This window comes from Danio rerio, chromosome 6, assembly GCF_052040795.2.
Source record: "Danio rerio strain M-AB ecotype USA chromosome 6, GRCz13ab, whole genome shotgun sequence".
Taxonomy (NCBI): domain Eukaryota; kingdom Metazoa; phylum Chordata; class Actinopteri; order Cypriniformes; family Danionidae; genus Danio; species Danio rerio.
This window is the reverse complement of record NC_141026.1, coordinates 57,389,440-57,415,000: the sequence shown is the minus strand read 5'-3', so window position 1 is coordinate 57,415,000 and position 25,561 is coordinate 57,389,440. Positions and strand designations below refer to the sequence as shown.

At 37.1% G+C, this 25,561-nt stretch overlaps 5 protein-coding genes across 41 annotated transcripts in view; 2 read left to right on the top strand and 3 right to left on the bottom strand.

The window, feature by feature from the left end:
• The window catches only part of pltp (phospholipid transfer protein), a 36,810-nt gene extending 20,526 nt beyond the window's left edge, over positions 1-16,284 (bottom strand). For 17 of the 37 annotated variants that reach the window (XR_015492673.1, XR_015492672.1, XR_015492676.1 and 14 more), the window contains 5 exon segments: positions 8,495-8,567; positions 7,709-7,832; positions 7,534-7,633; positions 2,910-3,035; positions 1,875-2,030 (listed from right to left, as the gene is read on the bottom strand). Coding sequence is in view for 4 of the 37 variants with exons in the window: in NM_001003519.1 (NP_001003519.1) it covers positions 1,875-2,030; positions 2,910-3,035; positions 7,534-7,633; positions 7,709-7,817 (491 nt within the window). In the remaining 33 variants the exon portion in view is untranslated. 37 annotated transcript variants of the gene reach the window in all.
• The window catches only part of slc12a5a (solute carrier family 12 member 5a), a 2,560,186-nt gene that overhangs the window by 1,187,579 nt on the left and 1,347,046 nt on the right, over positions 1-25,561 (top strand). The gene's annotated exons all lie outside the window — the stretch shown is intronic.
• nav1b (neuron navigator 1b) overlaps positions 1-25,561 on the bottom strand; it is a 947,042-nt gene that overhangs the window by 333,831 nt on the left and 587,650 nt on the right. The window lies entirely within an intron of this gene.
• Positions 1-25,561, bottom strand: part of LOC148679702 (uncharacterized) — a 378,972-nt gene that overhangs the window by 188,405 nt on the left and 165,006 nt on the right. The window lies entirely within an intron of this gene.
• The window catches only part of pcif1 (phosphorylated CTD interacting factor 1), a 28,935-nt gene continuing 24,282 nt past the window's right edge, over positions 20,909-25,561 (top strand). Inside the window, 1 exon segment of the mRNA NM_001423772.3 lies at positions 20,909-20,980. The gene's annotated coding sequence lies outside the window, so the exon portion shown is untranslated.

Here is a 25,561-nt window from a genome sequence, read left to right as displayed (position 1 = left end):
GTCTGGTCATGTTTCTGTCTCTGTGTGCGCGCGCGCCGTCGTGGGTGTACACAGAGACGCGCGCTCTTGTACTAGTGTTTGTGTTTGTTCTGTCAGCATCGCGCTGCTTTATTCTCGGCGCCTCTGTCTAGTTGGTTTCAGTTTTGGTTGGCCCTGAGATGAAGCATGCGCGTTGCTTATGTGTGAGCGCACGGTAAGGTATTTATCTATCGTGTGCTGGTGTCTTGCGTCTCTTGTCAAAGCACGTGGCTCGGTGTTTACATTGTGGTCACGTGCTTTTGTCGTGTGCTTCAGTGTTGTGCTTGTCTTGTCATGAACATGCGGTTAATGAGTTCTGCATGTTCTTGCCCTGTTTTTTGTGAGCACATGGCTTGTGTTGTCTCTCTGTGTCATGCGCTCTCCCGTCTATTGTCTAGTCCCACCCTCCTTGTTAACTCATTATTTGTTAGTCATGTTCACCTGTGTGTCAATTTACTTTTTGCTTTATAATCCCCTCATGTTTTCAGTCCCGTGCCAGTTCGTTGTCTACACTCCCCGTGTTCCTGCTCCAGACTTGCCATGTCTTGTCAGCCCAGCCAAGTTTATGTGTTTTGTTAATGTTTTTACCCTCGGGGTAGTTTTGTTTTGCCATTTATTTTTATTTTATTATTAATAAATACCCATTGTTTCTTTGCACTTGAGTTCTCGCTCCTTTTTCCCCCTCACCGACCGTGACACCTTCTGCCACTTTTCCAAGTGATCAACTAATAAAAGTTATTACTTGTTGCTCTTACAACTGGGATCAACGACAAGACTTGTTGTGTCAGGTAGTGTACATGTAATATATATTGATAATTTTGCCTTTAACTGTATGGCATTTACGACTGTGATATCCAGAAAATAACTTGTATTTGATTTGCATATATTGCGATAAGTCGGATTTCCATTTTAAAAAAGTAAGCCCATTGCTTTTAAAATTAGTTGACTTTACCTAAAAAAGTGAGTAAACCTTATTTAATAATTATTATTGAATAAATCACAAGTTATTAAGTAAATGAACTATGTGCATATTATAGAAATCAATTTAAGTTGAAGTTTAGTTCAAGTTATAATGGGTTTATTAACTTTAAGTTTCTTAGATGTTAGTATCAGTATTGCTAGTTTTAAGGATATCTATAAGCTAGTGTGCTCCAAAACAGTGACACAATTCGCATTTAGGAGATATAAACCTGATATAAACATCTAAAGCTTGCAGTTTGTCACTTCTGCCTAAATTAGGGGTGTCCAAACTCAGTCCTGGAGGGCCGCTGTCCTGCATATTTTAGTTCCAACCCCAACTAAACACACCTGAACCAGCTAATCAAGCTCTTGGTATACTAAAACCTCCAAGCAAGTGTGTTGAAGGAAGTTGGAGCTAAACTATGCAGGACACCGGCCCTCCAGGACCGAGTTTGGACACCCCTGAACCCCCCTAAATGGATCAAAAAAAAAATTTCCACATTACCTAATAGTTTCTTGTCAAATCTTCTGGCCAATCAAATGCTCTCTAGTATCTGAAATGCCCCGCCCCCTTCAAGACGTTTCTCATTTGATGCGCTAGAGCTCAACTACACTCACTGACAGAGCGGTGTTTTTAACAAAACGCTATTGGCTGTCTCTTAAAAAGGGGAGGGGTTACTAAATGCCCCCCCCTCTCTTCAAGTTTCTGTTGACATTCTGTCAAACATTGAATAAAAATGCACGTTTTAAAGCATTTTACCAGACCTTACTTTTACCTTTAAGGCGTCGAGTTTACTTCATTATTAAAAGTAAAGTTAGTCATCGCTTTTTTTACAGTGGTAGTAGTGAATGTGTGGCTCTTACAATTAATATATTAAAAAGTTAAAGTGAAGTACCCGAGGGTCCCACTGAATTTGGCTCTCATCTTGGCGATGGAGGCATCACAGGTGACGTTGGAGATCTTCAGACGACCCTCGTCGTCTTTGCTGAGATGAAGGACGGTGAAGATGTTGACACCTTCTGCTGAGGCGTTGATGGCTCCCTCATCATAACTAATGGAGAAAATGCAGGCATGTAACGTTAAACTTCATCTCTATCACAGCTTATAACATTAGCAATGTTTTCTTGTTCAGAATAACTACTGAAGCTATATAAATTATATCTATATATTCTGCAGCATGGCTATGCAATAAACTGCCAGTGTGTATTAGAAGTATTACAAATGCGGCTAGTTTTATTTTAAAATCGAAAAGCAGAATAGTATGTTGATTTTATAGTGTGTTTTAATGTTTTTTTTGTCATTGTATTTGTATTTACTTATATAATTTAGCGTCACAGTGTACCTGTTACCGGGAGTACCCCAACAGCAAAGAATTCTGGCCCAGATTTAGCATAAAGCATAAAGCTAAATCTGCAAGACGGTCACTGGTTCAAGTCTCGGCTGGGTCAGTTAACAATTCTGTGTGTTCGTGTGCGTTTACTCTGGGCGCTCCGGTTTCATTTGTGAATGAGTGTGAATAAATGTTTCCTAGTGATGGGTTGCAGCTGGAAAGGTGTCCGCTGCGTAAAACATGCTGGATAAATTGGCGGTTCATTCCGCTGTGGTGACCCTAGATTACTAAAGGGACTAAGCCAAAATGAATTAATGAATATAGACATATGTCTAATCTTTAATAAAGTTTTTAAGTCTCATTAAACATCTCATTGTGTGCTTTGTCTTAGACGTTTACATTTTGGAATTTATTTTGGGTTCCTTTTGGTTTATTGTCTTTAATAGGGTCTAAAGATGCTCCGAAACGCTGTTCAATTATCCTGTCAGTATTGATAAATATAATGCATTCTCACTAAATAAGATACTCAATTCTTACAATTGCCCGTTAATTAAATGATAAACGTGTTGTCTTGATTTCTGCAGGTGCATTCAGACTCACAAGAGCCAGTAAAGGATGCGTCTCTGGAAGTTGAGGGTGATGGAGGAGTTCTGCACCTCAAACAGCAGACCAACATCCGGCTGGAAGCGCAGGTCAGACGCCAGGTTCAGCTCGATAATCCTCACACTGAAGAAACATGAGCTTCACATTAGAGACCGCTTCATCATAGCTAATGCATGTAGGTATAATAAATAAAGTCTTTACATACAAGAACAAGAGCTCATTACACTTTATCAGCTGAAGAACCATATACAAATTACTCATTGGATCTACTAAATTATTTTAAGGTAAACAATAGTTAAAAGTGCTGCAAACAATTTATATGGGCTGAATTTAAACACATATTTAAGTTGAACATTACTAAATTTAATTCGTAAATAAATAAACAATATAAATTGTTTGCAACCACTTACCTTAAAGTAATTTAGTAAATCCAATTAATATTTTTTTCAGTGATATGGTCACATCGTCAACTACAACAGGCATGTCCAAACTCGGTCCTGGAGGGCCGGTGCCCCGCAAAGTTTGGTTCCAACCCCAATCAGACACACCTGGGCTAGCTAATCAAGCTCTTACTAGGCTTTCTAGAAACATTCTTGCAGGTGTGTTGAGGCAAGTTGGAGCTAAAATCTGCAGGACACCGGCCCTCAAGGACCAAGTTAGGACACCCCTGAACTACAATATTGTTTTTTTCAAGTCATAAAAGTCTTGTAATAACCCCCTGTGATACTCCAGGGTTTTTCAATGTGTTCCCTATTAAGGATTAAAGTTGCCACGGAACAGAAGTTCAGATCGTCCATTTATCTACTATTTCGTGACATATATCCACTTAAAACAGTCTTGAAATAAGAAAAAATATAGGGCGGTGCATGATTTTGTTCTTTGGGAAACGATTGGATTATAAAAAGATTGTTTATGTTGCTAGATTCACTAATAAAGGAATTTAGAGCAAAATCAAGACACCCGATGGTAGCCCTGCCCTAAAAGACTGATAGCTCCGCCCTAAAGGACTGATAGCTCCGCCCTAACATACTGATAGCCCCACCCAAAAGGACATATAGCTGGCCCTAAATTGCTGAGGGCGCCACCCTACAGGACAGATTGCTCTGCCTTAAATCACTGATTGTCCCGCCCTAAAAGACTGATAGCTCTGCCCTAAATCGCTGAGATAGCTGTCCTAAAGGACTGATAGCTCTACCCTAAATCACTCATAAGCTGCGTCCCAAATGGCACACTATACACTATGCACTCATGCACTATGTACTTATGCACTTACACACTCAACAGAATAGTATATGTATGTAGTGTTGTCCTAAATGGCACTCTAATGTTTTTTTTACTAAGCGGAAATTCAAACCGTTTCCCTGATGACGTTTGACGGTTGCCAAATCAGTGAAATAAATGACCGAATTATCAGATAATACCTGCCGTGAGTATTGCCGCATTCACCATCGGGAGGCGCTATAATCACTCTCGTAGGAGAATTTTGCTTTCACCATCCAAAATAAACAAAGTTATCCAACATGTGCGTCCGATAGCTCCGCCCCTTCCACTACGTAAGCAAACCTGCGTTCGTTGAGTGCGTGAAGTGTCCATCATTCCACACTTCATTTTAGCGGCTGAATGAGTGCATCATCCGGGTAATTAAAGTGCACTTATTATTTTTAGAATTTTCAGTGTGAACACACTACTTAGACTATTTATACTACAAAATGGCGCAGAATAGTGCATAACTATGCGATTTGGGACGCAGCTAGAGTCCTGCTCTAAATGACTGATAGCTCTGCCCTAAGTTGCTGAGAACGTTCGCCTAAAAGACCGATAGGTCGGTCTAAATCACTGATAGTCCCGCCCTAAATGACTGATAGCTCCGCCCTAAATTGCTAAAAGCACCACCCTAAATGACTGATAGCTTCACCCTAAATCACTGATAGCCCCGCCCTAAAGGATTGATAGCTGTGCTTTGAATCACTTGTAGTTCAGCCCTGAATCACTGATAGCTCCGCCCTAAATGACATATAGCTCCACCCTAAATCACTGATAGCCCTGCCCTGAATAGCTTATAGCTCCGCCCTAAAGGAATTCCATGTGACCAGAGAAGAAGAAATTTATTTGACAGGGAGGCTATGGAAGGCTATGGTAGATTAAAGTTTATGCAAGTTAATGTTTACAAAATAATGAAGTGCACCGATACATCGTTTATAACAAGAACTATTATATATAGGTAAAAAAGAAGAGTGAATGTTGATTTTATGGCGACTTTAAACATGCAACTCTACGGAACCCCGGAAGGGACGTATAGTGGAGGAGAAAAAAAATTGGCTGGGTGAAAAAAAATAATGGGTCAAAGAAAAAAATGGGTGGGAGGAAAATATATATTTCTAAGTTTTTGCGTTCCCTCGCAAAGATGTTTTGCGTTCCCTTCTCCACAAACACTTCCTGTTCACTTCACTCACGTAAACCCTCCAGTTTTTGCCGAAATTCTCCCATATTTTACCATTTTATCCCACTTTCTTTACATTAATACTGTGCGTCGATCGTCGCCTTTCATAGGCAACATCTGAACCAGTGAATGCATGTATAAGCGCTGACTGACAGATGCGCTCCGTACAATAAACTGATCCCAGATCAGCTTCTGTACGCGCCATTTACACAGGAGCACAGAGGAGCGGGTGTATGTTAAAACAGACAAATACACTGAATAATATGTAAACATCTCCGTCCTGCATGTTTTATTTTAAACAGCTACTTTTCTCTTAAATGAGCACAAACAGTTTCTAAAGTAATGGACTGTTTTCATTATAGATCTGTGCATTCTTACAGAGACACCTGTTATTAAACAAAACAAAACATGAGATTCATTTGCTGCTCACTTGTTTGATAACAGACGTGTCACTTTAAATGGCGCATACAGACGCTGATCTGGGATCAGTTTATTGTACGGAGCGCGTCTGTCAGTCAGCGCTTATACATGCATTCACTGGTTCAGAGGTTGCATATATATTGCATATTAAAAAAGTGGGATAGAATGGTAAAATATGGGAAAATTTCGGCTAAAACGGGAGGGTTTACGTGAGTGAAGTGAACAGGAAGTGTTTGTGGAGAAACAGTTTTGCGAGATAACACAAAACTTTGCAAGGGAACGCAAAAACTTAGAAATATATATTTTCCTCCCACCCATTTTGTTCTTTCACCCATTTTTTTTTCACCCAGCCAATTTTTTCTCCTCCACTACGTCCCTTCCGGGGTTCGGTACAACTCTGTATCTCTTAGGTACCCCAGTTCAAAGTTAGGGGGAGTAGGTGAGATTAAACTTCTTATAAAGCATACAAAAACCTGAATATGCTTGCAGATATTTAATAGACATGCTGAAGGATTTTGTTTTTGTGAAAAGCAATGCTAAAGTCAGCTATTCTCCATTGGTAAAGTGCGTTTCGTGTCAGAATGTCTTTCTTTGTTCTGGCCTTTATAACATGCCCACTGCCAGTTTACCTAATTAATTTTTTCATCACTGTGTTGGAAATCACACATATTTCTTTTCAGTCTTGAAGGCTCCTCAGTATATGTGGGTGTAGCTCAAAATGCGACATTAGCAACTTTCCGACACGCAGATTCAGAGTATTAAAAATCTATGAGGTAGATTTTAATTAGCAAATAATAAAAACATTACAAACAAAAACATTAGCAGGTTGTATTGTAGGCTCAATCGTCAGGCACACTCACTTCTGTTTGTGTCAGTAATCTGGCAACCTGCATTTAGGTATCCGCTTGTTAAGTGGTGACGTGTTGGTGACGTATGTAATACTGTTTCCGGGTCCAAGCCACCATTCATTTGAGTGGAGAAATCATTCGTTTGTGATCACTTTTTATTCATATCATACATTAAAGTTAATTTTGAATAAAGTCAAAGTGTCCACAACAATCTCTGGGCTTGCTGCATCACAAATACCAAAAATTTAACTATATATAAAAAAATGAATCACTTTCTGGCCATCGGATATTAGGCATGGACATATATATTGCGATCGTGAAAGTATTAAATCGCCTTGTAAACGTTTATTATTACCATTTCATGAGTCTCCCAATTCAGTTGAAAAGAGCGCTTGGACCCAGAAGCCGCTTCTCATGACATCTCACTTAACAAGCGAATAGTCAAGGAGGGGCGGAGTCAAAAAACCCTCTTCAATATTTTGAATTTGGATTGCAATGTCTAGTTTAACCACTAGGTGTCCTTAGAAAGAAGCAATCACCTCCAAAACTGAAACTCCTGTCATTTACTCGCCTTTTATTTGTTCTAAACCTCTTTGACTTTCTCTCATTGAACACAAAAGATATTTTAGGAAAACTGGAAAATCACACATTATTTGGTTTTCCTACTAAGCTAATAAGTTTTCAGCTTTCTTCAAATCATCTTCTTTTGGTTCAACTGAGAAAAAATCTCTCAAAGGTTTGTAACCACTTGCGGAAGAGTAAATAGTGAATACATGTTCATTTTCAGTGAACTATCCCTTTAATTTGGAATGAGTTGGAAGCACTTGTGTCAGAATGACCACATGAGGGCGCCATTTTGGACATACTTTAGATTTGCAAGTGTAGGAATCCAGTAGATAAAGTATAAACACACTTATTGATGGTGTACTGGAAACGGCCCTCGGATCCTTGCATCTCTGGCATGGTGATGTTACTCAGCTCTTCTTCCACAAACTTCTTGGTCTCTGCCTTCACTGCAAAACATCAACTTTTAGAGACGACACGATTATAAATGTGCTGAATATTGGACGTTTTGTTCGAGTTCTTACACATCTCCAGTCCTTTTTTGGTGATGCGGATTTTGCATCCAGGCGGCTCCGCTAATGTCATTGTGATGAGTGAGAGTATAAAGACGACAGACACTTTTAGCAGTCCCATGATTCCTCAGCTGACCTAAAAAACAGCAATTTATTAAATAAATAAATGATTAAGAGACATTTAGGAGGTGTTTACAGTATTACAATTTAAGATTGGACATTAATGGAATCTATCCATTGAACTATGCACTTTATTGTGATAAAAATAAAACATTAAAGTGTTCTTTACACCTAAAATATTTTAAAATTGATCACTGAAAGGTTCTTTGGGCACAAAAAAATGCAAAATTTCCACTTTAAAAACCTTTATTTTGTAAAGTAAACCAAGAATTACCCAAAAATATTAACATGAAAAGCCTTATTAATATTTGTTCATCTCTAATTTGTATCTTTTCCATAAATAAGTAATAATTTAATATAAAGAATTAAAAATAAGTCAAGATTAAACACTCTACAAGTTAACACAATGCAATAGAATTAACTAGAGAATTGATTGAATTAAACATAATTGCACAAACAAATCCCTTCTTGTTTATTAGTTATACAACGTGTTACTCTCTGGTCTCTGAGAGGAAGGAAGTCCATTAATGTTGTAGTTTTTCATCCTCCTCCTTTTCTCTCATTTTCTTTCCATGCAGTCCTGCACCAAACAGCTTCTTCAGTGCGGCAATGTAAAAATAGAAGCTGACGGCAGCTGAATATACAGAGACAGCAAAGCAAATTAGAGAATGATCTTGCCTTTCAAGTGTAAGAAAATATCCAGCCCTGGAGGTCCAAGTGTTTCCTCTGTTGTTTCTGTAGCAGTGTGTGTGAGGGGTCTGTGTCTGCGTGTGTGTTTATAGTGCAGAGGAGGAGAGACTGACTGTGAGCCTCGTCTGAATGGACAGCAGAGAGAGAGAGGGAGGGAGGAGGGGGACTCTTACAGCATCACCACACTGTAAAAAATGCAGGGTTCCACACAATTTCTTCCTGTTGTCCCAACACAAATCGATTAAGTTAACTGTTTTTACAAATTGAAGTGCATGGATTGAATATAAAACCATTAAGTTGTGTCAAAAAAAAACCTCAAGATTTGTGTTGATTCAACTCCAATTTAATAAGTAGTTTGAACAAGCAGCAACACACTTTTTTGAGTGCAGTGAGAGGATGAAAGGGCACCTATGGTGAAAATCATCTTTTGTAAGCTGTTTGGAAAGAACTATGTGTAAGTATAGCAGGCCCGTAGCATGCCTGGTGAAAGCGGTGGTTCTTTTTCTCAAAATGTGGACTTTTTTGCAGTTATTCACCTCATTCACAAGTTTCTACATCTTGTTTATATACACTATGAACAGCAGCTACGCTAATTATTCCCTTTATTTTCCATTTCCACCTGGGGATACTCATCCCGAGGTCCTCAGATTATGCAGAGTCATTGATTGGACCCAAGACCAGCGACGAGATGATCCCAAGGTGTCCATATCCGTGACCAGGCCATATCCTGAGCTGCTGCTGCTGCGCTGTTGGTCATGGGGGAGTGGAGAACATGAGACTGGTTCCAGTGACGCTCCAGGGACAGACGAGTCTTCACTGAGGCCAGCTTCCAGCCTCCACCACAGTGACTGAAGCTCTGCACAAGACGTTTGGCCAGTGGAGAAATTAAAATGGTCGTGCCGAGTCTGGTCCTCTCAAGGTTTTTTTTCTTCACTCCCCTATTAGTGAAGTTTTTTTCCCTCTCCGCTGTCGCCACTGGCTCGCATGGTTCAGGATCTGAAAAGCTACTCATCGATAAATTAGCTATTCAGTGTTTGGACTCTCAATAATGACTTCAAACCACACTGAACTGAGCTAAACTGAACTGAACTTAAACACTAAAAACTGAACTACCCTGATCCAGTTACTATGACCATTTATGTGAAGCTGCTTTGACACAATCTACATTGTAAAAGCGCTATACAAATAAAGCTGAATTCAATTGAATTGAATTTTCTATTTAATTATGATGTTTAAATACTCCAATAAGTGGATTTTAATTAATTTTAGCTGGATTAGCTTGTTGTATCCTCCATTTTTGAAAATATTTCCTAAAGATTTGTAATAAACAAAAATAAAAAAAGAGCTTCACGATTTTCTTCTAGCCTCTTTTGAAAATTCATCTAACAACAAGCCTAATTACTATTAACAGCAAAAAGTCGTTCTGAGGCACTCGAAGAGTGTAGAAAAAAATCTTAAATATCCTGAACTGGCATTGCTATTTTTAAAACTGCGCCTACACTTTTTGATAACACTTGACTTCATCAGGGTATCCTCCGCAGTTTTAAGGAACAGCCATGTCAATAAAGGCTTAATGTTATTTTTTCACATTTTGTGAGTGCCTTGGACTTACTTTTGATGTTTATTCTGATGAGTCCTTTACACAAAGAGCACCGACACATTATTTAAGCTACCCCTAAAAACTTTTTGTTTGATTTTGGATTTTTATACGCAGCCTAGTATTAAAATGAACTTTAATAGGCTGCTTTCGGTGCTTTTTCATTGGTACCACCCAAACCTCCCCCTGGCTACGGGCCTGTATAGTGTCCACAGTCATATTAGGGTGATATAAACACAATAAGTCTCTTTTTAAAAATTTTCTGATGTTAAAATAGCATCCAGATCCCTCTAATTTTGAGGCCCGCCGCAACTTGACATAGGAGCGGGTTTGCTCGCCCACCAAATTGATTGGCAGCTGTGTATTACCATTTCAACAAGACAGGACGTGCGCAAAGCAAGTAAAAAAAGGTCTTTTCAGTTTGCTAGGATCATCAATCATCATCAAATGTGATCAAGAATACGTTTTACAAGTTTAAAATGTTTTAATTGTAAAAATACAATTAAAAAAAAAATATTTAAAAAAAAAAAAAATATATATATATATATATATATATATATATATATATATATATATATATATATATATATATATATATATATATATATATATATATATATTTATATATATATATATATATTATTTTTTTTAATTGTATTTTTTTTGCTTTTATTCTTGCCATAATTAAAATGTATTTGCAGAGCAACCCATGTTCTCTTGTCATTAATATTTTTTATATTAATTAATATCTTTTCAAGACACTTCTATACAGCTTAAATTGACATTTAAAGGCTTAAGTAAGTTAATTAGGTTAACTAGGCAGGTTAGGGTAATTAGGCAAGTTATTGTATAATGATGATTTGTTCTGTAAACTATCGAAAAATATATAGTATTAAAGGGCTAATAATTTTGTCCTTAAAATTTTTAAAAAATTAAAAACTGCTTTTATTCTAGCTGAAATAAAACAAATAAGACTTTCTCCAGAAGAAGAAATACTATCAGACATACTGTGAAAATTTTCTTGCTCTGTGAAACATCATTTTGGAAATATTTTTTTTTTAAAAAAGGAAAAAAAAATCTAATAAATCTAACTTCAACTGACGTTTTTTATTTTTTTTTCATTTAGCCCAGTCCACAATCACTCCACAATTCACTTGTTTCTGTACTCTATACTTTACATTTACATTACTGAGCAGTATCACCAATAAAGCCTAGAAAAACAGGGCATTAGTATATTGTAAACTGATTATATTCTTTCCCAGTTATCAAAGAAATAATTTCTTCATTTTAGTTTTGTAATATATACATCAGTGTTGTTAAACCTATGAATGGTGGAAAAACATATTTCTGTAATTGTGTATTAAAACCACCTGGGTCTACAGTTTTGCCATGGCGGAGACAAACTGATCCTTTAAGTTTTTCTAAACCTTTTAGCAGAAACTTTCCTCCTTTTCCACAGCTGTTGCAATGTCTAATCAATGATTATTGGTCATCTGATTACCCCTATGATCACGGATCATAAATATTTCTATACTGGCATTCTGTTTCAGACAAAATCTCTTCAAAGTGTTTTATATTCAAATCAAATGCGGCGCTGCGCAAACTATTTGCTGGAGACTCAAAAAAAATGATGCGCTCCGCCAGCCGAAATCATGTCGCGCGCAAAACACCGCAATGACGTCACATTCGCCGCGCGCACTCACGCAAACTAGCGGACACGTCGAGTATAAACCAGGCTTAACCCCAACCTCAGAACCATTCAAATACAGTGTTGGTAGCATAATTTGACGGGTAGAATAAGGGCCTACTCACACTATGTTATCCATACTGTGCCCAAGCCAGTTTCCCGGATCATTTGAGAAGTGTGTGCGCGCTGAATCAGGCTCAGGCACGGTTCACTTGGCCGGCCCTGGCCCGGTTGGAAGAGGTGGGCCTGAGCGCAGTTCACTTTGGCTTTGGCGCGGTACGCTTGTGTGTGAGTGCAAAACGCGTCAAAGCCCGAAACTGAAAGCGAGACGTGACTTTTAAGAGACTGTTTCATATGGAATTAATAATCATTCTTACCGTACAGTGAACGCAAACTGCCGTAGTTTATTAAAGACGCAAACCTCCTGGTTTATACTTCTGCATCAAGTGACCGGCGTAACCCACGGCGCATGCTACGCGCATAGCTGTGCATTTATACTTCTGCGCGCTGTCTCTGTCGGTCTGCATTAACACTTCCGAAACGCTAGTTGGCAGTGAGGTGTTAAGGTTCCTCTGTGTCGAGTTTCTTCGCTGCTTTTTTGCTTTTCCTGAACACTTCCGGGATGTACAAGTGGCTCAAACTCGCTCATTTTGAGGCAGGAACCGGCGGACGTGCAACAACTTTAACTATGAGGTAAACACAAAACAAAACTTTACATCCAGAGCTCCTTCACGGGACTCCACACTTGTAAACAATCGATCGCGCCATTCGCGCGGCTCTCGGGCCCGCCCAGACTCGTCAGCGCTACCAAGCCGACCAATCACAGAGCTTACGCTACGCGTCGTTGTGACGTGTAGTTACATTTTTTGAGAGGTGCACGTCATTGACGGCGATGGCCATGGCGAAGGGCTATGTGTCAGCGCCGTAGCATACGCCGGCGTTTGACGCAGAAGTATAAATCAGCCTTTAACTCCTGCAGCACGAGGACTTTATGATTGTTTATGAGCGTTAAAAGTGGCGGATCTGTTCGGTTAAATATCTGACTCTGTGTCACTGCATCCCTAAGGACTAAGCGATATAACTAGAGAAATCTCCACTGTGCTGAGCGAGAGCGCTTACTGAACAGCGCAGCATCGATGACGTAAGCGTGCCCAGGCCCGATTGTAATGTGAATGCAGGCCATCGAGGGAGACGGGAGGGGGGACAAGCGTGCATTGGCCCGGTTCAAGGCAACTGTACATAGTGTGAGTACGGCCTAAAATGTCAGGACATCTCAATGTTGATAGTGACGTCCAACTGAAACTGAATATTAAGTAGGAGGCGGGGCTTTTTGCATCATTCCCTCATAATAAATTAAAGGTAAGAGGGGTGTGGATTAGACTACAGTTGCTGAAGCATCAAACTAATGTCATCAGAGAAGTACAGTCTCTCCAAACACAGAAGCAGATGCTCAGACTGATTGAAGATGACCAAAACAAACTTTTTTTTCAGTGGATTAAAGTGCAGATTAATTTTTCAGTTAAAGAATATCAATGTGAGCTAGCAAAATAAATAAACGTTGTAAATTTAGCTGGGCGAGGCAGTGGCGCAGTAGGTAGTGCTATCGCCTCACAGCAAGAAGGTCGCTGGGTTCGAACCTCGGCTCAGTTGGCGTTTCTCTGTAGAGTTTGCATGTTCTCCCTGTATTCGCGTGGGTTTCCTCCGGGTGCTCCGGTTTCCCCCACAGTCCAAAGACATGTGGTACAGGTGAATTGGGTAGGCTAAATTGTCCGTAGTGTGTGTGTGAATGTGTGTGTGGATGTTTCCCAGAGATGGGTTGTGGCTGGAAGGGCATCCGCTGCGTAAAATCTTGCTGGATAAGTTGGCGGTTCATTCCACTGTGGCGACCCCGGATTAAAAAAGGGACTAAGCGGACAAGAAAATGAATCAATGAATGAAAATTTAGCTTTAAAGTGTCCTTATTTCCTGATTGAGTGATGTGTTCTGTTGCAGAGTTTTTATGCGCATGGCTCAGAGGTACATTTTAGGGATTGTTTAAACCACTAAACCTAAATCAAATTACTGAAAGTAACAGTGAGACACAAAATAACCAGCAAAACAGAGATGCGCAGCTTGAATAAAGTCACTCTCTTGGAGGTCGCATGTGTGTGTTTTTGTGTGTGTTTAATGTTGCTGGAGGCAGCTGTCTTTAGTCACCCAGATATAACCAACAGGAACAAACAGGACCAAAACAAACTGTCCCACAAATGGGCTTCGTAAGGTCATTGACCCCAGGGTCTGGCTGATTTACCTCGCTTTAAAGAAGATGGTCTCAGACAGGCGGAAAGAGTTCACAAACGCATCTTTCCTTTGTGTACAATCCTATAGGCTCTGGAGCTTTTAACGCATACAATGGTAATTACCCCTCTGAAACAGTATCTTTCAACTAATGCATTGTTTGAGTGCAATGTACTGATAAGAGACCGTTGTTTTAAAATGAAGTTAGAAGTCTTTACATTTCAGCAAGGATGGTTTTGCAGTAAATCAAGTGGGGTTTTTTTGGGTAGCATCCAAGAACATCCAATTCAGTGCATGTTGAAATGCTCCTCACACGTGTTTTTGCACATAAGGTGATGTTTGCTTTGAGAAGGCAGTGGGGTTACTGGAGTTCACAAACACAAGATTGTTTCTCTGGGTCAATACACCCCCAAAAAAACCAAACACAGTAAGTAAAACAACGTTACACAAGCAAAAAATAGACCAACTTTACCAAGTTTTTGATTTTGAAACAATGAAGCAGCAAATGTGGATGTAAACATATTTTTCAACTATATTATACTACACTCACTGGCCACTTTATAGGTACTGGGTTGGAGCCCCTTTTGCCTTTAAAACTGTCTTAATCCTTCGTGGCGTAGATTCAACAAGGTACTGAAAATATTCCTCAGAGATTTTGCTCCATATTGATATGATAGCATCACATTGCTGTAGATTTGTCTGCTGCACATCCATGATGTGAACTTCCCGTTCCACCGCATCCAAAAGTTGCTCTATTGCAATAATATCTGGTGATTGTGGAGGCCATTTGAGTACAGTGTCATGTACAAGAAATCTGTCTGAAATGATTCACACTTTATGATATGGCATGTTATCCTGCTGGAAGTAGCCATCAGACGATGGGTACTCTGTGGTCTTAAAGGAATGGACATGGTCAGCAACAATACTCGGGTAGGCTGTGGCGTTGACACGATGCTCAATTGGTACTAATGGGCGCAATGTGTGCCATAATATCCCCCAAATCATTCTCTGTAAACCCTAGAGATGGTTGTGCATGAAAATCCCATAAGAGCAGCAGTTTCTGAAATACTCAGACTAGCCAACAAAAAGAGAGGGTTCAAAGTCACTTAAATCTACTTTCTTCCCCATTCTGATACTCGATTTGATCTGCAGCAGATCGTCTTGACCATGTCTACATACCTAAATGCATTGAGTTGCTGCCATGTGATTGGCTGATTAAAAATGTATAATATAATATAATATAATATAATATAATATAATATAATATGATATAAATATATATATATATATATATATATATATATATATATATATATATATATATATATATATATATATTTATTTAAAAATTAAAATTAAGTTTAAAATAATGTATGTATGTATATATATATATATATATATATATATATATATATATATATATATATATATATATATATATAAATATGTATATATATATATATATGTTTGTATGTATGTATGTATGTATATATACATAAATGATTAACCTATAAATAATATACACTGTATATATATACAGTGTATATATATATATATATATATATATATATATATATATATATATATATATATATATATATATATATATATATATATATATATAATATACAGTGTATATTATTCATAGGTTAATCATTTATAAATATAAAAAGTATTTTTAAGAATTAAATATAAAAATTCCTAATATATTACAGCAAATTGTAGAATATTTAAACATTTCAGGTATTATGGTCAAAGGGCAAAACTACAGTAACATATACCATAGCTATCTAGTGTTGACCAAAAATAAATAAAATACATATTTAAAAAACATCACATAAAGACATGCAACAGACCAGTGATATCCTAAAATATTATTGCCCCTCTTAAATTCCCCAAAATAGCCTTTTAAACAAATAAAAATGAATCCTACCTCCGTTTGTTCTGGGAGGCCATTTGTTCCCTTTTCAATGTTGTCACGAAATGAAATCACATAAACTTTGTACACATTTTGTGCAAGCATTTTTCACCAGCTTATTCCCTTATTTCCCTCCCAAATACCTTTGTAGGTCCTTTCACAATAGCAAAATACTTACAGCAGTGTGGAAATGCAGGCTGGATCACTCAAGACACAAGAATCTCTCTGATATTTTCTTGAAGTCTTCAGTGAAAGTTACAATCCTCTCTGTATTCCTTTTTCTTTAGGAATGGGTTCACATTCCCGCTTTATAGGCAGTCAGAATTTATAAGGGTGTTTCTCTACGCCTCCTGTCATATGACCCCGCGGCAACAATTCAATTATGTGCAATAAAAAAGAGAGAAAAATTTAGATTAAATTATGCAACACAGAATTGTGAAATCAGCTTCATTGTCCAAAACCTGCATAGTTGCTTTTATTTCCAACAGTTTTCATTATTTCTAGCTAACACTGTGGACGAGAAACCTCAGAGAGTCTCCAGCTCTTTAATTTTTGTAGACTAAACCTTAAATTAGATTCCCAGAAGGCCATTTTACAAGGTCTTCACGGAATCACATGATGCATGAAATGAGTTCAACTTAAAACCACAGGGAACCAAAAGGTGGAGCTCAGAGTGTTATTAAATGCTGCTGGTCACCAATTACAGGGCGAGCACTTTTTAAACTTTCTCTATTTGGGGGTTATATTTATTTGTGTTTAAAAAAAGAGGGGGCGAGGAAATGCGTCACGTGGTCTTTGTACCAGCAGATCAGTAGCACAAGTTTAGACACAACACCAATGGAGACTATGTCATTAGTTTTCCTCCTATACAGCGGAGGCCTTGAAGTAGACTATCAGCCACTGATAAACGACCTGACGATAATCTCAATTACCTATTTTTCATTTAGGAACATAAAGAGCTCAGAATACAGTGCATCTGGAAAATATTGATAGCGCTTCACTTTTTCCTCTTTTGTTTATGTTACAGCCTTTTTCCAAAATGGATTCAATTCATTTATTTCCTCAACATTCTACACACAATACCCCATAATGACAATGAGAAGAAATAGTTTTTTAAATTGTTGCAAATTTATTAAAAATAAAAACCTACAAAAAATCACATGTACATCAGTATTCATAGACTTGGCGTGAAGCTCTAAATTGAGCTCAGGTCCATTCTGCTTCCACTGATCATTCTTGAGATGTTTCAGCAGCTTCATTGGAGTTCACCTGTGGTCAATTCAGTTGATTGGACATGATTTCAAAAGGCGTACACCTGTCTATATACAATCCCAGGGTTGACAGTGCATGTCATAGCACAAACCAAGCATGAAGACAAAGGAACTGTCTGTAGACCTCCGAGACAGGATTGTCTCGAGACACAAGGCTGGGGAAGCTTACAGAAACATTTCTGCTGCTCTGAAAGTTTCAATGAGCACAGCTGCCTCCATCACCCGTAAGTGGAAGATGTTCAACCACCAGGACTCTTCCTAGAGCTGGCCGGCCATCTAAACTAAGTGATCGGGGGAGAAGGGTCTTAGTCAGGGAGGTGATCAATAACCCGATGGTCACTCTGTCTGAGCTCAGCATTCTTCAGTGGAAAGAGGCGAACCTTACAGAAGGACAACCATCTGTGCAGCAATCCACCAATCAGGCCTGTATGGTAGCGACGAAAGCTGCTCCCCGCCTGGAATTTGCCAAAAGGCATCTGAAAGACTCTCAGACCTCGAGAAACAAAATTCTCTGGTCTGATGAGACAAAAATTGAACTCTTTGGAGTGAATGCCAGGTGTTACAATTAGGAAAACCCAGGCAGCGCTCATTAGCAGGCTAATACCATTCCTACAGTGAAGCATGGTGGTGGCAGCATCATGCTGTGGGGATGTGTTTCAGCAGCAGGAACTGGAAGACTAGTCAGGATAGAGGGAAAGATGAATGCAGCAAGGTATAGAGACATCCTGAATGAAAACCTGCTTCAGAGTGCTCTTGACCTCAGACTGGCGATGGTTCATCTTGCAGCAGGACAATGACCCAAAGCACACTGCCAAAATGTCAATGGAGTGGCTTCACAACAACTCGGTGAATGTCCTTGAGTGGCCCAGCCAGAGCCCAGACCTAAATCCTATTTAACATCCCAGGAAAAATCTGAAAATGACTGGACAACGTCACTTCCCATTCCAACCTAATAGAGCTTGATATACTGCAAAGTGGAACGGGCAAAAACTCCCAAAGGCAGCTGTGCCAAGCTTGTGGCATCATATTCAAAAAGACTTGAGGCTGTAATCGCTGCCAAAGGTGCATCAACAAAGTATTGAGCAAAGGCTGTGAATACTGATGTACATGTGATTTCTCAGGTTTTTTATTTTCAATGAACATGCAACAATTTCAAAAACTCTTCTTTCTCATTGTCATTATGGGGGATTGTGTGTAGAATGTTGAGGAAATAAATGAGTTTAATCCATTTTGGAATAAGGCTGTAACATAAACAAATGTGGAAAAAGTGAAGCGCTACGAATACTTTCCAGGTGCACTGCAGAAACATAAAAGCCTTATTAACATTTTATTTTTTGTCTTTCGTTATGATAGCAGTACATACTATTTTACTGGTTATTTTGCAAGGGACTAAACTGCAGTTTAAAGGTTTAACTATAAGTCTTTGGTATCGTTCTGTAGACAATCAAAAAAGGTCTTTCAAAAGGGGATTAATATTATTAACCTTAGACAAAAGTCTTGTCACCTTTACAGAAATAATGTCCAGTAGAGAATATAAAGTCATGCTGCAGTTAAAACAGAATGAATATTGTGTCTGACTCCATCATGAGCTTGGAGGACTGCATCCATCTCTGCAATGACTCAAATCATTTATTAATAAAGTCATCTGGAATGGCAAAGAAAGCGTTCTTGCAGGACTCCCAGTGTTCATCAAGATTATTTGGTTTCATCTTCAATGCCTCCTCCTTTATCTTATCCCAGACATGCTCAATAATGTTCATTACTGACGACTGGGCTGGCCAATCCTGGTGAGCCTTCTTTGCTTTCAGGAACTTTGATGTGGATGCTGAAGTATGAGGAGCGCTATCCTGCTGAAAAATTTGCCCTCTCCAGTGGTTTGTAATGTAATGGGCAGCACAAATGTCTTAATACTCGGCCGATCTCTCTTACGCCCCCATACTGAATGTAACCCCAAACCATGATTTTTCCTTCACCAAACTTGACTGATTTTTATGAGAATCTTGGGTCCATGCGGGTTCCAATAAATGCAAAAACTGCACAAGACTTGTCCAGTTTATAGGGCAAATGATGCAAAAATATAGGAAATGGGCAGATTTTGAACTGTGGAATAGATAAATATAGTTCAAAACACGTAATGATGCATGATATGCAGAAATGTAATAGAGTTCATAAGCAAGGACTTACAAAAAAGACATTTACAGGTTTTATTAGTGGATTACGAATGACACGGTGAGGATTACAGTTTCATTTATTACTTTTTGTAAGCAATAAAATTCATATTTTTCTGTATGAATATACTGTTTAGTATTTATTGACTGTAAATCAAGTACATCAGTAATTGATCAAGTAAATCAATTTATGTTTTTTTAATTATCGTTTTTATTTTCTCAAAAAGTTTTACACTTGCATCAAGTATACATGTTAGAGATCACACATCTGAATACACTCACAAATGTAAACACAAATTCTGTACATCCACTTTTTCTTTCAGCAGTATATGCTTTGCTATGTGCGCATGTAGATTTGTTATACATAATAATAAAAAAATAATAATTTAAATAAATACAATTAAATAAGAGATTTTTTAAAAATGTAAAAATAAGTAAATAAACCAGTAAAATAGGATTTACACATCAGCAACAAAACTATGTAGGGTGTGATCCTTCCAATTTTAGGTTAACAGAAAAGTTTAGGTCTATGGGACGTTGCTGGTCTATTTTTCACAGAATGAATTAAATTGTTCCATTTTCTGATTTACAAATGCAGTAATTTGTTCCATTTGATAAATTTCCATTGTAATTCCCATCCACGCATTTAGGGTAGGACTTTCATATGACAACCATTTTTTGGTAATGCTCTTTTTGACATCCACCAGCAAAATATTCATTGGATATTTATCCCTTTTTAACCATTCCTCAGTTTTACAGTCAAAGGGTCTCACAAAGTATCACAATATATTGTATATGGCATTGTTTTTCTTTCCAGTATTTTTAAATAACTGAGCAGTCCCAGAAAATGTGATAGAATTTATGATTTTTAAGTATGTGTTAGAGTAAATCTTCATTTACTTTTATTTGCAAACTTTTTCCATGGGAAATATACGTATAAATGTTATATTTTATATAATTGTATTTTTATGATTGGGTTTTATTAGCCAAAAATGATTTTGCCACTGCCAAATAAATAAACAATTTAAATAAAACTATTAAATAGTGTTTAGATTTTTTAAATATAAAATCAAGAAAAAAAGATATATATAAACTTTAAAATATAAAAGGAATTGATTTAGAAATGGTTGAAGTAATTCAAATGAATGTGTAAAGCACTAATATTTATAACTGTACATTAAATTCAGCAACAGCCAAACAGAAATAGGCCTATATATTAAAAACAAAAGACACGAGGTTAAAAACATATACTGACATATTAAAAATATATATAAAAACATTTTCAGGAGAAAAATCGAGAACATTCAAAATAACATTTTCCTATAAATGACCAAACTCCGTTATTTCATTTTACAGATTGAAATTCTGCCTCTCTACAAATGGCGGCGCGGGTTTGACGGCTTCCACTGCGGATAGCAACTAAACCCGCGCCTGCGCATTAACCGCGTCCGAGTGCCCGATACAAGATGGCGGAGTCGGTGGGGAGGGAGAGGCGGAGGCGGGTCCGAACCGAATAGCGCAAAGCCTATTGAGGACTCCAAACAAACCTCTCCAAGGTAAGGGATTCAGCCATTGAAGAGCAGCGCTAGACCTGTAGGCGTGTGGCGGAATGCACGGGGCACACAACTGTCCCAGCGGTTGCTGCAAACGTGCCGAATGCACGCAATAAACAGACATTATAATGCGCAGTGAGCGCGGCGACACCATACTAGAGCGCGCGCCATCTTGTCGACCGTTTCCACGAAGAAAAATGCGCGCCTAAAATTTGTGGCTGAAACAGTCGAAGATTGACTGGGTTTAAACTCAATAAATGAGCACTTTGACACACTAGGGTGATGGCCATGTCTGTCCTGGTCCTTTCTGTGCCCAAATGAAGCCAGAAGCTCCGCCATTTGGTGTTATTTTACCCGCTCTCGCAGCACATCGGACGTGTGCTGCCGTAGCTCTTTGTTGGCTGTTTTTCTCCTCCTCCTTCGGGTTTGTTTTCGGGCGGCTCGATCTGGGGTGGGCGGCGTAGAAGCGCATGCGTGTCCTTCTTTCGCTCATTTGCGCTCTTATTAACCGAGATATACGCAGTAAACACATTTGTCTTGAGCAGATTCATGATGTATACTTCGATAACTAGCTTTTGTAAACACAACATCAATGGTGATTATGTGGTACAGTCGTTTTACTTCGTGATGCCATCTCTACTGTAGTGTTCGCATCATAATAACGTACTTTTTATTTTGGGAAACTGTTATATGTGTTTGATTTATTACCAAGATAAAGGCAGTAAATAGATTTGTCTTGAGCAGATACACGATGTATGCTTCGATACCTAGCTTTAGTAAACATAACATCGATGGTGATTATGTGGTAACGTTCAGTTTTGCTAGCCCATGCCATCTCTACTGAAGTGTTCGCGCTGTATTACTTTTGTAGTGATTATTTGTGGGAATTTGTTTTGTTTTCTGACACAAAGGTAAATTACTTGATATTATTATTTAAACCGACGAAAACTCGGGGCAGACCAATACATAATGCAATCCCTTTACATTTACTGAGGTAGGCTAATACCATGGTATACCTAGAAGATGCTCATATTTTATATGCAAAAATGTAAATACTGGGTTCTTGTGCACAAGTTTGAGTAAAATGTTAATATTTTATGTTAGCTTGTTAGCACTGATATATTAAAATTGAGTTTTTTTTTTCAGAAAATGTCTGTTGCTTTCATTTGTTGTCATTGAAAATCTGGCTTATTTTGTCCAATATTGATTTCTTAACTCTTCTGAAATTATATAATTGTAATTTTTTTCAATTTGAAATTTTAAAGAGGTTATCAGACCTTAAGAATAAAGCAGACATTTACATTTTGCTTTCACTCATACCTAGAAAATCTGGTACATCCTGAAAAACTGGTATAAAGTGTGTAATTTCTACATGTTCATGTTTCTGTATGAATACTACTGTTTCAGTTCCTATCAACATCAATTTATTTACTTTTACGTATGTTGTGTAGGATTGCCAAGCAGTTTATGAATGATGTTTTTGTGTTTTTAGTTATTTCTAGGTTTTATGAAGCACTTTTGTGCTCTGTTAGTAAATGTGCAGCTAATGTGTTTCACTTTCATTACTATGTTTAAGTTTCATTATTATCATCATAAGTTTTCCTTTCACTTTCACCTAAGCAGAATAAAATACATCACTCACCCTAGATTATTTTCTCCATTCACATGTTTTTCTCTTCTGGTTCTTAATATTTGTGTGACCACAGCTAAATTATTCTTCTGTAATTTATCAAACTTGATCTGACTTGTACTGTTTCTATTTGGTGCAGTCATGTCTGTTTTATCAAACGCTTTTGGGGTCTGTTTGTAAATGTATTAAAATGAGATCCAAAGTTTCACTCTTTTATTTTTATGATTGTTTCATTCATTTCCTTTGAGTTCGAGAACACAAAATACATATTTCTGTCATGCTGTAATAAAGGACAGTTAAAAAATATTCTTCCATTCATGGCGAACTTTCAAAAAACTCTTTTCTTACCTAACAGTGTAAACAATTTGTGTGACCAGAGCTAAATCATCCCTTCTTGATTAATAAAGTTGAATTAAACCAACTTGTACTGTATTTTATTATTGTTTTTTTTTTTGAGGGGTCAAGCAACCCAAATATGTTAAAATCATATCAGTAACTTTTATTTGACTTTTTTGCCCTGTTTACTCTGACTGCTAGTTTGCATATACATGGAGTTTCTCAGACCATAAACACAACATTTAGAGTTAATATAACCTTGGTAAACTGTACTATCATTTAGTCAAAACTAGAGCTGTTCGATAATATATACAACTTATTTGTGCAATACATTTTTAGCCACATTTGACCAATCGGATGAGGTCGTACCTTTTATATATATATATATATATATATATATATATATATATATATATATATATATATATATATATATATAAAACCCAGCCTTCCTATTATGTGCTGTTCTGCTATTGGCTAGAGTGTCCCAAAGGTAAACATTGCGTTGGAAGTAAATAGTAATGGTAGAAGCCGAGACAAGAAAGGAAAATCACAACAGCCAATAAGAATAAAAATATCTGCTGCAGTTTGCTTTCAGTAATAGTGTTTTAAAGTTTAAATGTTTGCACCTTGACAGTTGTTTTTAGCTGGAATTGGATTAAATGAAATCTATTTCTTGTTTTTTAAAGGCTGAACAATACAAAAATAAACTGACAATGCGATATTTAGTTTTTCTGTGATGTACATTGCGATATGGATACAATTTCACCAGGTGTTTGATTAACTGAATTTTGAAAGAACTCATGATTTAGGGGAGTGTACCTGCATAAAATATAGTAAACAAATTAGTTACAAGCATAGGTAAATGCAACTGCGCAAAATATACAAATGAAAAATAGTGCTATAGGATCTTCTATGAAGTCTAAAAAATACTCGTGCACATAAATTGAATAATTTAATGTAAAAAGGAATGAATAATCTTGACAATAAACTTATACAAATAATATTTTAGCCACAATAGTTATCATTTATTGTGCCTGAATGGTTTAAATTTGCTAAACAGTACAGTAAAAAAGTAAACTTGGCAATAGGTCCACAATATTCTGAACTCTAGTGCGTGGTCAACTATAATCCCAACTCGACATTGCTGATTCTGTGATGCGAATATTGCACATTTGCATTGTGCTTGCACTACTTACTAAAGTAAACTGCTAATTGTTGGTTTATTTACAGTGTATGATAGTGAAAACCAACAATAATCCAGCAAAGTAACAAAATTAACCCTAACCAAAAGCAAAAGAACAAATAAACAGCAAATTCTGCTAACAAATATAGATATATAAAAATATGTGTGTGTGTGTGTGTGTGTGTGTGTGTGTGTGTGTGTGTGTGTGTGTGTGTGTGTGTGTGTGTGTGTGTGTGTGTGTGTGTGTGTGTGTGTGTGTGTGTGTGTGTGTGTGTGTGTGTGTAGTTTTTTTTAAACTATGAGGTGACGTGAAAAAATTGTTGATCCATTTAAGCTCAAGTGACAAACTGCAAGCTCTATATGTTTATATCAGGTTTTTATATCTTAAATGCAAATTTTGTCACTGCTTTGAGGCACACTAGCATATAGATAAAGTCAGAATTATTAGCCCCCCTTTCATTTTTTTTCTTTTTTAAATATTTCGCAAATGATGTTTAACAGAGCAAAGACATTTTCACAGTATGTCTGACAATATTTTTTCTTCTAGAGTAAATCTATTTGTTTTATTTTGGCTAGAATAAAAGCAGTTTGATTTTTTTTTTAAAAGCCATTTTAAGGAAAAAATTATTATCCTCTTTAGGCAATTTTTGACTGTACAGAACAACCCATCATTATAAAATAACTCGCCTAATCACCCAAACCTTCCTAGTTAAACTAATTAGCCTAGTTAAGCCTTTAAATGTCACTTTAAGCTGTTCAAAAGTGTCTTGAAAAATATCTAGTCAAACATAGATCTTTTTTTTAAATGATCCATGTCATTTACTGTCATCATTAGAAGTGAGTTATTAAAACTTATGTTAAGAAATGTGTTGAAGAAATCTTCACTTCGTTAAACAGAAATAAAAAAAATAAATAAATAAACAGAGAGGCTAATAATTCTGACTTTGTGTGTGTGTGTGTGTGTATATGTGTATGTATGTATGTATATATATATATATATATATATATATATATATATATATATATATATATATATATATATATATATATATATATATATTTATTTATTTATTTATTTATTTTTTTTTTTTAAAGCACACACACACATATAAAAAAAAAACTACACTTAAGTGTACACAGACTAGTCACAAGGTCTCTCATGGCACCACAGTAGCTCACTCGTTCACCAGGTTAACTTCTTGAGGGAGATCTTAAATCACAAAGAATATTATTGCTATATTAAACAACATCACATATTTTCCCAGTATCAAGAAGGCGTTTGAAAAGGAAACACCTGTGCCCTTATATGTATATGGTGTTCTTCTATATTTTGTATTTGCGTTTTGTTCTCTTAATTTGTACTAAAATTGTTTGTATTTATTGTATATCTACGTTCCTCTTGTAGTGTTTGTTGTTATTTGTATGCACCCAG